Genomic DNA, 13,219 nt, shown 5'->3' with positions numbered 1-13,219 from the left:
GATGTTTCCACTATTCTCAATGGGCCACTCTGCTTCCTGTCAAATAAAAATTTAAAAATCTTGCTCATTATTTTTTCCATGCAGAAAATTAAGTGAATAATTTGCTGCAGAGTACACCTTGCCTTTTTTCATACTAACCTTACCACTACTTCTGGAAAACAGGATTTTCAGCTGGAATTCAAATTCGGATTTTCACTTCCACTGCTAACACACCTGTTATTCTCATGGCTAGAAAATGCACGGAATTTGAAGTGATACTATTTATTTACTTATTTATTTAATATCATGAGAACTAAGGAAAGCACTCTCACATTTGGGGATTCCTTTTTGAACAAGAAGGTCCCCTGCAACAAACTGCTAGCTGCATGCATTTCTCTTTAGGAACAATTTACCTGCTTTATGCTGAAACTTGATACAGTATAAATCATCGTAGGGTTATTTGTTATGTCATCTGGTCGCACCCACTTGGCAAACATTGCTTTCTGTTTGGGGGATAATGGTAACTTCCCACATTTATCACTAGATTTAAGAGAGAAAAAAGCAGAAATAAATCAAGAGTAGAAATAAATCAATAGCAGTTTAGAAAAGCTTTTCATGGTATGTCCAGTCTTACATATGTCCGATAGATGGTGCAAAATACGTGCAGAACAATTACACAGCTTTGTATACAGAGCTGTAAAACAATTTCAAAGAACACTACTGCTAAGCTTGTGATTTTTAGGGGAAAAAAGCAAAAATATTAAAAACATGAAATAAAACCCAAGAGCTTCCTTCATCTACGACTGAACAGGAGAAGGGAATTCCAAAAAGCCATCTACACCAGCAGAAACTCAAATTCGTCACTTTATTTCGATATGACGAACTAATAATAAAAAGTTTCTTTAATTCTGAAAATATCGAGGCTTGTCTGATTGACAAGCCTCTAGCGGAAAATTGAAAAAAACCCAACAACCAACCAACCCCAAGTGTCTTTGTCTATTATGGCTATGTAATCTTAACATACTATTATTGCTCATGAATGAACATCTAGCAGTTACATATCACTCTTCCTCGGAATAGTCCTTTACAGAGGAAACAGCTATCACCTTCATTTTGCAGGTAACAGAGGCAGAGGGAGCTAAACTCGTTAGCATGCAGCAGAATCAGGAAATGGACCCAAGCTGCCAGGCCAGCCCAATATTCCAAAAAGCCAAATATAATGTTGTCCTTATAGGCCTGAAGACACAACTGCAGAGCAGGATCAGCTTACATTAAAGTTTTAAGATCAGACTGGAAGAAGGAAGTGGTAGTATTTAAATATCTCTGCCTGAATTATGCTTAAAAGTCTACTTAAATAATTTTAAACTCTGAAAAAGAAAACACAGAAATACCAAACATGGGAAAGCTTTAGAAATAAAAACAAAAGTAAAGTTCAGTAATTGAATCACACTTACGAAAATGGCATAGGGAAGGCAAAACGTTCCCTTAGATCAACACTCATGAAAGGTACATATTCAATGCCATTAATTTTTGAAGTCTTCCTGCGAGTCATAAGAAAAAAAAAAATGCAGTTACAAACCTATCTATCATCTTTCAAAGACTAAGTTCCAGAAGGTAACAACAAAATCAGTTTTTAAAAACTAACAAGACACGGTGCTTCTGAAAACAAGATGACTACCTCTTGAAAATGAAACAACCACTGTATTTATTTGGCTTTGAAATGTGCAGTACTTGATGGCTCAGTCACTAATCCTGCAAGTACATACCTGCGGACGAGTCACCATGCCAGGACAGAAATTATCAGCCACAAACCTCTTCATAGTTCTAGAAGTCACACTTAAAACTACATCTGACTAAATACAATTTCTCAAGTCACTTAAGCCTCTCATTAAAGAGAGTCTTAGGATAAGTTGACAGCAATTAACAATTAGCAACACTTAGATTTCATCTAATTGGGGCAGTATTTTGGAATGTTTGTCAAAAAACAATAACAAAAATACTGCACAAGTTTATTAGGACATTTTTGACTAAAGCGCACAGAACACTTTCTAAAAAAAATGAGAATCATTTAAATGTGAATGTAATTTAAGTTTCAAACAAGGAGTTAACTGAAAAAGGAATGCAAAATATTTTTAAATCAAATGATGATTAAAGATGTGAAACAACTTGAAGTTCTCTTGCAAGACTGAAACAACAACAAAAAAAGCCCGAAAAAATCCCCCCCAAACCACCTAAACCATCCACAAAACCAGAAACAGTCACTGCACAGGGACTACAAAGGAAAAAAAGTGAAATTTTAATAATGCAATTCTTAATGCTCTGCAACTTTTCCAACACACGTACATTTCTGTCTTCATGACCATATCCTCAGTCCATTTAAGTTCCCTAAAGTCAACAGGCAGACTAAATGTTTTATGATCAAATCCTAGACAGTATTGAGCATCACCTCTGTCACAATCTTTTTTATTGCATGGGGAGGAGGAGGAAGGTTGAAACACCTATCAGACAATGCATTTATTTTTTTTAAGATATATTTGATAATTTTCAAAATTCACAATTTAGGCTAAAGGTTTTATGGATTATTTGTAGCTTATTCCACCTACAATAAAAATCAAAGCAAAAGGAACTGGATGTCACAGAAGTCACAGTCCTACAAAATACTGTTCTTCCTCAATTTCCAGTGAAGTAGTAGTTGTATAATCTATAAAAACATCTTTGTATCTTGGCTTCTCAGAGCCAGATCTTTCATGAACTGTCAGGTAGGTTACATATAACATACAAAAATAAGGCTATGAAAAATAATCCTGGCAGTCAGTTACAAGAAATTGTCTTCTAAATACAAACTAGAAACTATGCTCTGTGAATAAAAGCCGCTAATTATAGTACTGTAGAGAATACAAGAATTTATTAATGTGTAGGTAATACCAGCAATAGGGTTTGTAAGAGGTGGTTTTCCAACCCCGTTTATACACCTCTTGCTTCAGCTGTTTCAATCTCCTTTGTAAGATGCACAAAGGATGTGGGCACAAATGATAACATTTTGGAAAAACTTGTCTTCAACTTACCTGAGTACTTCAATCTCCTCTGCAGTGTACCTCTGACCTTGAGATTCACTAGCTTGTACTGCTCTGATTGTCTGCGGTTTATCATTCAAAGAAAAATCAGGTCCCAATGGAAAGAATGTTCTCACTGGCTGATTTGGTTTAGCTGCAGTGGACTTCTCCTTCTGAGATGACTTTGACACAGACTCCTTCAGTGCCTCTGCTCTAAAGCAAATAAAAATGCATTTTGTTTACAACAATGATAAAAATATAGTTATGGTTCAACTATTTATTTGCTTGGTTCACGTTCCCACATATGTTAAACTGAATGAACAAGTGCCCAAGTTGACCAATACCACTTTTCCTAAGAAAAATTGATTTCTGATGCCAGTACTTCTTTATTTTCCTGTTCTAGAATCAATTAAAATATTTCCAATTCATATATAAGCTACTTTTGGCAGAACTGGTTAGATTTTTGTTGCCTTTAAATTATGCTAATAGGAGAATTTGTGTAAGTGTTCATTATCTGGAACCTCAGAACAAGACCACTGAAACACAGAGAGAGAAAACTGATTTGCATCCTCTCATATCTTCAGGATTTAATTTGTCTAGCAGCTACAATAGCAGTAAAAACTCACTAGCATTTTCACAACCCAACATTTCAACTGCTTGAAGACTGTGTATTCAGGAGCCATATTTTGTTGTTGTTGCATTAAGCTGCTAGATAGTCACACATATGCAAAATATGGGGGTTTTTTTGAACACAGACAGAGAAGTGCTGAAAACCAGCTTATACTGAAACTTAGCCCAATATAGTCCGTTATTCGCCATCATACAGCTGATTTAAAAAGAGTTACATTGAACTTACACTTATGTAACTTGTGTGAGATATAGATTCGACTCCACTAGATCTACCCATACAATTAGATTGCTACCGTCAAGATAAGTGTTTCCCAGTTTCCAAGCTGTCTTCCTTATGATGGGACGCTGACACCCTGACTTCATGCTGGCCTGAATTCAGCATTTTTATAAAAGCCAAAAATTGTAGTAGAGTACTCTGATTTATATCTCTGAAGTCTGAAGTAGTGCATTGGTACTAACAAATACACAATCCTTTCCTAATTCTGCGTGTCCCAAGATTCCCAGAAGGTTGGCACAACAGCTGCTATATTCAGCGGTACAGCAGCTGGCAGCTATCTCCAAGGAGAACTCTACAGGAGCTAGGTCTACTGAGAAGCCATACTCTTTGCAGTACAGAACAGACACGCTAGACTGAGAATCCAACTCAGAAAGTGCACTTATCCCTGACATCAAGTATGTTTACTAACATTGGCCATACTCACCTATCCAGTGCTTGTCGAGCCAGCTGTTTCAGTTTTGACTGAAGGCCTGCTTCTGAAGTTTCAGTAGCCTTAAGTGCAAAATAAAAGAAAAAGCTACACATCCAAAAAACCTGCAGGTTTTATAAGCTCAGTTTGTCAAATTCCACACTTACAGATTACAGCAAACAGTAACTAGCTGTTTTTTCCAATTCTCTTTTGAAATGAGCAAATATGGGTTTTTTTTTTTAAATCTCAGCATAAAAAGCATACTAAGTAAGCGAATATAATTTTGCTGTTCTAGTGAATGTTCATAGAACAGAAGTGATATTTAAAATTCTTCAGCATGGGAAACACTGTATACACAAAAAATTGGTGAGAAGAATTAACCATATTAAAACACTATGGGCAGAAAGAAGACAAAAACAAATGGTACTTATACTACTGAGTTTAAATGTGTTCCAATTCTTTTCCCCAAATGAATCAAAAATAATCATGGTAACTTAGGAAACAAAAATTTTGAATGTTTACTTTCATAAAATACAAACAAACAAGACTGTTTGCAAGTTAAAAATCTTGTTCTTGCACATCTAAGGCATAAAATAATCTATGACAGGGCACCAAAACAGGTATCAAGAGTGCTAACTTCTGTTCCTAGTTGGGAGGTCAGCTGTGACAGTTCACACTTTTGTTTTCCTTACAGATGAAGCATGGCTACTGCAGCTTAACAATCTGCAAGAGGCACAACATGAGGTGTGGCTTCTCCTGTGACACCCACAAGCAGGTTTCAGGTTCTAGCTTTGTACCTTGACCAATTCTCTCAGGTCAGCTAGGTCAACTGAGGAAACAAAAGGCAAGCTACTTTCACCCCAAGAAACAAAACTAGAAACACCCTCTATAAGCAACTATTTTCATTTGCAAATAAATTACACTCTGGAGTTCCTGGTTGGAAAAGACTTTGAAAGATGTATGAAGGTAAGCAGTGGAGATGGAACACCAGCACACTCATCTAGGAGTCAGCCATAGAAGAGGAGGAATGGCTGCTCTCTGAGTACTTCAAGGGTAAGGAAGAAACAAATCTCTCCACCTGAATTTACTGAGGAGAAAGACAGAAGTAAAGCTTCAAGATAGCAGAGTTCCTTCAATCTTCTTTCATCCTGGGAAGAAGAAGGTACTTTTTGATCACCCCAAGGGACAAAGCCTACAGTCGTCTCAACAAAATAATATGCTAGTCAAGATTAAAAGAAACTTCAGCAGTATCTGTACCTAATGAAATACCCGATAAAAGCAGTTGTCAATGAGATAATTTCAGACTAACTTCAATATATGTAAGTGATATTTGCATGCACTGACACAACAGAAGGAGGAACACAGAAGAGGAAAAACAGTATGCTGCCGCAGTAAATTTTATGTAATAGACTGAAAATGTTCTGCTCCAACAGCTCAAGTGGAAAAACTAGAGCAGTTCTACTAATTCTTGACCTGGTTACACTGTATCACCAGGGTTTTTTAGCCTACATAAAACCAGTTTACAGAATTCAGAGAAAAGATTTTACTCTAGCATGTAGCAAAAGTAACATTCCCCTCCCAACAACCCACATATATTTACATTATAAAAAGGGAAAAGAAGGGAAAAAGAAAAACAGACTTGGTGGAGTTACATTATGATGGTGAGCTCTTCCTGTAATGAGTTAGTTAAGGCAACTGGACTTAAGGGAAAAAAGCAGTACCTGTAATTATATTGTCCATCATTTATGTAATGGCCAATTCATCCTTACCATTAATTTCAGCGTGAACTGATTTCACTCATAACAGCTTTAATGTTGAGCCTTGAGTAATCAAGTAGTATTTTTACTAGTTGTGGCATCAGTAGACCGTTATGTTTTCAGCAAGCGTTACACACAAAAATTTCCCTTAAATTACTTCCTTTAATGTAGTCAGAAAGTAATATAGCTGAAACATTAGCAAGTCACCTTCAGTTTTAACTGTTTTTAATTTCTGTTTTAGTGTTGCATTTGCTCCAGGGCAAAAATTAACATGAAAAAAGTTCCAGAATATTTCTAGTTTTTAGTATAATCCAGTTCAGGAAAAACACATAAATCACAAGTCCTCATAAACTTACAGTGTTGAATAGCAACATAACATAAAGACTGGAAGAAACACTAAAAAAACAGTGAAAAAAAAGATTAAAAAATAGTTTTTAGAAATACAGGTACTCCATTTTTAAGCCAGCCTTTAAGGGTCAGTCACTTGTGTAAGTGGAAGAATTTCTTACCATCACATAATTCCACCAAGTTAACCTGTAGCTTAACATACTGTTTTCAAACAGAGTTCCACCGCTTCTGTGTACAACTCTATAGCTTCTTCTGCATTGCCTTTATCATCTTCATCAAAAGCCTGTGTAACTAGGAAGTGAGCACGCTCCAAGTCCAACTGTTGTTTTGACTTCAGAGGGTCTGTGTTCTGTGACTGAACTAAATGAAAAAGAAAGTATTTAGCTTTCTACAGCAGCAGACATGTAAAAACATCCTTAACATGGTACTGAAACACTAGCAGTTCTAATCAGATGGGTAATATCTATTTCTTGGCTGGAAACCAAATCTTTCTAAACTTTGCTAAAAACATCTTTGCAAGGACAAGAAAACACCACCACCACCCGCCTCAAAGCAGAGATACACTCTCAGGATATTTCACACGTCAAATAATGTAAATAAAATCTCTTTCATACTACATTAAGGACAAGGATGCTTAACTGTGTAAAATACTGCATCATTTGTGAAAACACATCACCTATGGTAATATACAAGTTCCTTAGGTGTCTATCTCATTTAAGACCTTAATGACCTGAAGGAGAAGATGGAGTGCACCTTCATCAAGGCTGCAGACCCCACCAAACTGATTCACTCAAGGACACAGCTGCTATTCAAAGGGACACAGACAAGCTAAAGTAATGGGCTGACAGGAACCTCATGAAATTTCACCAGGACAAATGCTCTGCCCTGTGTCTGGGACAGACTAACACCCTGCGGGGTACAGCTCTGCGGAGAACGGCCTGGGGTCCTGGGGGACAGCTGGGTAAGCCCAAGCCAGCAGACCCCTGGCAGCAATGAAGGCTAACAGCACCCTGGGCTGTGTCAGCAGGAGCATAGCCAGGAGATGGGGGAAGCAATTACCACCCTCTACTCGGCACTCAGTAGGCTGTATCTGGAATACCACATCCAATCTCGGGTCCCTAATGATGGTTGGGACTGGAGGACTTCACCTTTTGAGAAGAAGCTGAGGGAGCATGGCTTGTCTAGCCAGGAGGAGAGACGGCTTTGCGGGGACCTAATAGCAACCCACGAGTAACTGTGAGGTTATCAAGAAAATGGATTCAGGCTCTTCACTGCTGTGCAAAGAAAGGGAATGAGAGCCAGTGGCTATGAATTGAAACAGGGGAGAATCCAACTAGATATATTAAAAAAAAAAAAAAAAATCACTAGAAAGACAATTGCACTCTGGAACATTGGCCCAGAGGCACTGGGGAATTTTTGTCCTTAAGCGTTTTCAGGACCCGACTGAACCTGAGCAACCTGGCCCAAAAATCAATGCCTCCCCTGCTTTGAGCGGGAGATTGGTCTATAGACCTCCCAAGGTCCCTTCTTGGCCAAGTGATTCTATGATTCTAACTGAGAATTGCAGGTGTGTAAAAATTTGAGATTTTGGTATAAGCACAAAGACTGAAACTGGATCAAACAAGGAAACCCTTATGAGAGCAAAGAGCTCTTTCGCGCTCTCAAAGTTAATAATTCTACATAAATACAAGAACCCACTTGCTTCGAATCCATCATGAAGCTGAGGCTTAGATGCAAGTTTTGATTTGTTCCTGATCATTTATTTTTTTGCTATATTTAATTACTTTCTCAGGTTTGCTCTGCAGATGTGGTTCCCTATGAATATTTAAAAGGAAAGAATACCCACACCCAAGTCCTTAGGAAGTAAGTCTCCACTTCATTTCTGACATATCAGAATTCGAAGCACTGACGTGCTCATTGTATTTGTGGTCCTTCACAAAGGACAAGAAAATCAGAATAATGAAAACCAGAGCAAACATCATTGATAGATATTTCACAGCACCGAAAGGCTTTCCACTCAATTAATTTAAGCAGAGGTTTAATTAGAAAGCTCCTTACCCACCTGCTGAATGGAGAGCTTGAACTCTCTCCAAGTACTCATTTATTTTTTCTTGAATATTTTCCAAGTTGGACCCTGCCATCCCAGCATAAATTAAGGCTTGTGCAGCTTCCTGCAGGGAGAATAATTTGAGACAAAGTTAATGTTTGCTGCCTAGAAAACTACCTTCCATAAACAGAGGGCCTACAGCAGCCACGAATTGCATGAAAGCAAGCCCTTGCATTTGCAAAAAGACTCAGTGGCTGCAGGAAAATTCTGCTGGAAAGAACAAGTTGCAAGTTATAAATGAGATCATGTTCAATTTCTCACACATGGGACAAGGTATAGGACTACAAAAAACCCTTTTGAGGTTCTATAAGGCCCGATCTTAGGCCTGTCTGTATAGTAATGCATGGAATTAGGAGATTTTAAGTAAAATTTTTCAAGCACGCACTGAAATCAGGTAAGTAAAGCTCACGAGCCACAAACTGCCTTTTATTTTTAAAGCTGCACATTTAAGGTTAGGAAAAAAAAAGCTACTCACAAGTTATTTGCATTTAATCTGATAATAATGAAAGTAAACCAATGTAAAAGCTTTTCAAAATCAAATGCATAGAATTTTGGTTTAGAAAGTCTTTTCTTTTAGTCTTACTCATATAAAACTATCAAATCTGGAAAGTCTACAAATTTAAAGTTTCCTAGCTCCTCAAACTTTGTTTTTTAAATGTTTGTATGTACACAAAACACTGGATATTGATGAAAGTCTACTTCCAGGAGGGAGTGTAGGCCTCCAGCTCAGAAGCACAGTACGTTATCTGCATTAAGGCTTTTTCCATACTGCACAAATCTATTAAGAAAAAACACCTTCAGTTGCATAAGCTGTCTAACCATTCACTAAATTTATGAAAAACATGTAAGGTTTGGCAGGGTTGTAATAAACAGTCAGAGCTGACACAGTCTCAGAACCATATGGAGAACTGAAATTTGTCACTCACAAAAATGAGGATAAAAACCTTATTTTGTCCTCATTATTGGCATGGAAAAACCCCCACACTTTTGCAGCAGTGCTCGTCTTCCCAGCAGCAGTAGAAGAGAGGAGGCAGTCATGTAGCAGGTCGAGTATGTAGGAAGCAGAACAGTAACTAGAGAGCTCCTCCACAAAGATGGTGCTCAGAGAGGCTGCTCTGCATAGGGTAAGCACAGAGCCATGGCCAGAGGGTCTCTTGTGTGCTTTATGGCCATGATTTTTGTCCAGCTTAGCAGTTTGCTCCCATACACATCTGCCTAGTTTGCCCAAGCTTAAAACTGATCCTGATACAGTCTGTATTTGTTATCAGGATACATTTTTACTGACAAGCATCACAGAACCAAGTACCACATACTCCCTGTCAACATCCATCACCATATTACATCACATAAAATATCCACAGCAACAGAAAGGTAAATCAAATACTGTTCCATTTATATGTAGCAACTAACTACTGTGAAGGTCTAGCACACAACTATTTTTTGCGGGGGAAATAAGTGGACTACAGATATCTGCTCAAAGGATGTATATATTTGTCTGTGACATACCACAAATACAGATTGACAAGACAGGTGCTGTATCATAATGGTAAGTTGTCTACATAGGATGCAAAGAACAAATGTGGACTTTCAAACCAGTTCTGCAAAACCAATGCATAATTGATGTTGCTTCTGTGATTTCAAGCACAACTGTTTTGCCTGGTTTTAAGATGTAAACATAATGAAAACAGTCTTTTATAAATTAAGCCTCTAAAGGATTGAAGCAGTTGACCAACTGCCTACAGAGCCAGCACGCCAACTGTTTCCAGTGACAAGATGGACGTCCAATTCAGAGTTAGTATTTATGATCTCTTCAATGCCACTACTGTTCTTTGGCATGAGTAGTGTGCCACAGTCACACTAAGCTAACTAGTGATCATCAGTTTGCAAGTTGCTAACTGCTGGTCAACAGCCAAACTTAGCAACAATCTTCAGCAGATTGCTGAAGTCATCAGGTGCCCAAATACATTTCTGACATTTCTGCAGAGCACCATTAGCAAGTTACCCTAAGCTGGTTCACATGCAGCCCTCCTCTAGGGATCTATCACAGTTACACGATAGCAGGAAGCAAACAGCACTTGCTAGCCATAGGAACTCCACTCGGACAGGTCTGTTTGTTGTCTATCAGCAACAAACTGTAGCATTTCCCATGCTTCATCCTTAAGGTCAAGTTCTTGCAGAATCCAGTTCAGCACCCAAGCTTTCCCACATGCTTAGTAATTGCACCAGTGGGCTCTGAACTCCTTAGAGCAGTTGATAAGAAAGTTGGTGACGGGCCAGAGCTTATTTGCACTGTCCAAAAAAATGCATAAAGTACCCCCAAAATACTAGATGATATTTTGTAACTCCTCTTGTTTAATCTAACAGACAGTGACTCTTCAGGCAACATCCAGAAAGCCAAACTATCTAGGCTAAATCATACATAAAGAATTCTACTTTAACAATATCTGCTGAGTTTGCTCTCACTCCTCCTGATCACAACAGGTTTTAACACCCGCACCTTCACATATAATCTGACACAAGAGTCAATACCTAATCTTGGACTGTCAAGAGTCACCTGTCTGAATACCAAAAATCTTAGCTGCAGTTGTGATTCAAAGCTTTCCTATTACGTAAGTGTCCATAATTGTGCTGCTCTGTGGCCTACCTTTTACATACCAGAAAACATTGTCTAGATTACACTCTTTGTCATGAGTAACTTGAAGTGTACCAAGACTGCCAGGGATGCATTTTTGCTCTTAGCAAGAATATCACCCATATGCAACAAGTGAAAACGATTTTCCATACACTGTACAAAAGCGTACAAGAGCGATTATTTGCAGGAAAAGACGGATAATTTCTTCCAGATATACTGAGAAATGTACTGTAATAAAGTAGTACTGCGCATAGCTATCAGATCATGCACACACACTGTTGCCAATAAGCACAGATCTTATCATCGTTATTATGGGTAACTACAACTTTTGCATATATATACTTTACATATATAAACTTAGCTCACCCCACATTAACAACCAGGTTAAAAAAAAAAAAGATACTCCTCATCCTATCCTTTCACACTCACATGCATAGGCCACCTTGATAATAACACTATGCTTTTTATACATTTCAAAGACACCTAGTACTCATGAAGTAAAAGGCCAACTACAGAGCTCTTAGCAAGTTAATGGAAGAGAATTACTTTGGCAGGATAATGGAATATATGGAATAATTACTGCAACAAGGATAAACATAGGCTTCAAAAATCCCTTCTCGCAGGTGAGAAGTAAAGCCAGTGGGATATAGAACTTCAATGTAACTTTGCAAAACATAAATACAACAAAATGAGACAACTTACACAGGTAAAAAATGCATAATAGTTGCACAGAAGCCACTAAATACCAGTAGTAAGTCTATAGATATTGAGCAAGACACCGAATCTACCTCATCACACCCTTGGTTACACCAACCTGAAGCTGTATTGAAATAATAAAATCGGATCCTGAATAGAAAGAATATTCACATGTGGTTAAAAACATGTCACTGGTAGCTTGTGATCTGAAGCAAGCTTACTGCTGAGCATCTTGTATTTCACCATATACTTCTCTACTTATTTGATGACTGATTATACAGCAAGGTTGTTTCCAGCTGCACACTCAAGAGCTGCAGTATGCCCACTTGCAGTTCTCCAAAACGCTCTGCGCTTACACCTCCAACATAAAATTGAACAGTCTTTCAGGCCTGGCAGGGGTAGGGGAGAGGCCAGGAATGAAAGTGGAGAACCAATGGGGCAGAGGCGTTTTTAGCTAGGTTACGACAAAGCTTCCCGAAAAGCCCCGAAGGGATTGTTTCTCCAGCAGCTGGAAGAAGCGCCCGCACCCACTTTTCAGGTACCGTAGCTGCAGCGCTACCCCTAAGCCCGTCAGTAAACGGCAGCGCACGGGCAGTACTTGTTCCCACCTAAAAATAAAACGCATTTCGCAACCCGCCCTGAAGGACACCGCTCCTCCGCAGACAGACAAACTTTCGACGCGCACGCCCGGCCTTCCGCTTTCTTCTCGGCTGGAACCGCCACCTCTTCCCGAAGCCAAGCAGCGCGCTCCCGTCTCCAGGGCATACCCGCCAAGGGAGGGGAACGGCTGAGGCAGCGCTAACCCAGCGCACCTCTCCCCGCCGGCAGGGCCGGGCCGGGCCGCAGGGGCGCGGCGGGCCACCCCTCCCTACCCCGGCCCTCTGGAGGCCGAAGGAAGGAGCGCAAACCTACCGGCAGTTCAAGGGCCTCCGGGCGGCTCACGGTGAGGGGGAAAGGGACACCGGCGCCCTGAGGGAACCGACTGCCGCCGGCCCCCTCCGTACCTTGTAGTAGAAGACCGCTTCCTGGTAGCGCCCGCTCTGGTCCCGCTGCACCGCCAGCTGCGCGAACTTCACCGCGTCCAGCTCCAGCGTGGTGGCATCCATGGCCGGCTCCCTCCCGCTGCCGCCACCGGCGGCGACGGCAGCACCCTTCCAAGCCCACCCCGCCGCCGGCTCCGCGCCCGCTTCCCCCGCCTTCCTGACCCCGCCACAGCCGCCAGCCCCGCCCCCATCCCAACCGCCTTCTCCCCTGGCCACGCCCACCTGCCCTGACAGCGGCTGCCCCGGCACCCGAGGCCGCCCGCGCCCCACCCGGGGCCGCGGGGGCGG

At 40.2% G+C, this 13,219-nt stretch overlaps 1 protein-coding gene across 5 annotated transcripts in view; it reads right to left on the bottom strand.

The window, feature by feature from the left end:
• CAPN7 (calpain 7) overlaps positions 1 to 12,994 on the bottom strand; it is a 34,158-nt gene extending 21,164 nt beyond the window's left edge. For 3 of the 5 annotated variants that reach the window (XM_050891168.1, XM_050891171.1, XM_050891172.1), the window contains exons 1-7: positions 12,893 to 12,994; positions 8,516 to 8,624; positions 6,656 to 6,813; positions 4,364 to 4,431; positions 3,045 to 3,245; positions 1,434 to 1,520; positions 393 to 519 (exon numbers count right to left, since the gene is read on the bottom strand). In XM_050891168.1, coding sequence (XP_050747125.1) covers positions 393 to 519; positions 1,434 to 1,520; positions 3,045 to 3,245; positions 4,364 to 4,431; positions 6,656 to 6,813; positions 8,516 to 8,624; positions 12,893 to 12,994 — 852 coding nt within the window. The remainder of the gene's footprint in view (positions 1 to 392; positions 520 to 1,433; positions 1,521 to 3,044; positions 3,246 to 4,363; positions 4,432 to 6,655; positions 6,814 to 8,515; positions 8,625 to 12,892) is intronic. The other 2 variants (XM_050891169.1, XM_050891173.1) reach the window with 2 other exon arrangements.
• Between the last annotated feature and the right edge of the window lie 225 nt (positions 12,995 to 13,219).

The sequence above is a fragment of the Gymnogyps californianus genome, chromosome 2 (genome assembly GCF_018139145.2).
Source record: "Gymnogyps californianus isolate 813 chromosome 2, ASM1813914v2, whole genome shotgun sequence".
Classification (NCBI taxonomy): Eukaryota; Metazoa; Chordata; class Aves; order Accipitriformes; family Cathartidae; genus Gymnogyps; species Gymnogyps californianus.
Note: the sequence above shows the minus strand (reverse complement) of the source record. Positions and strands in the feature narration are given on the sequence as shown.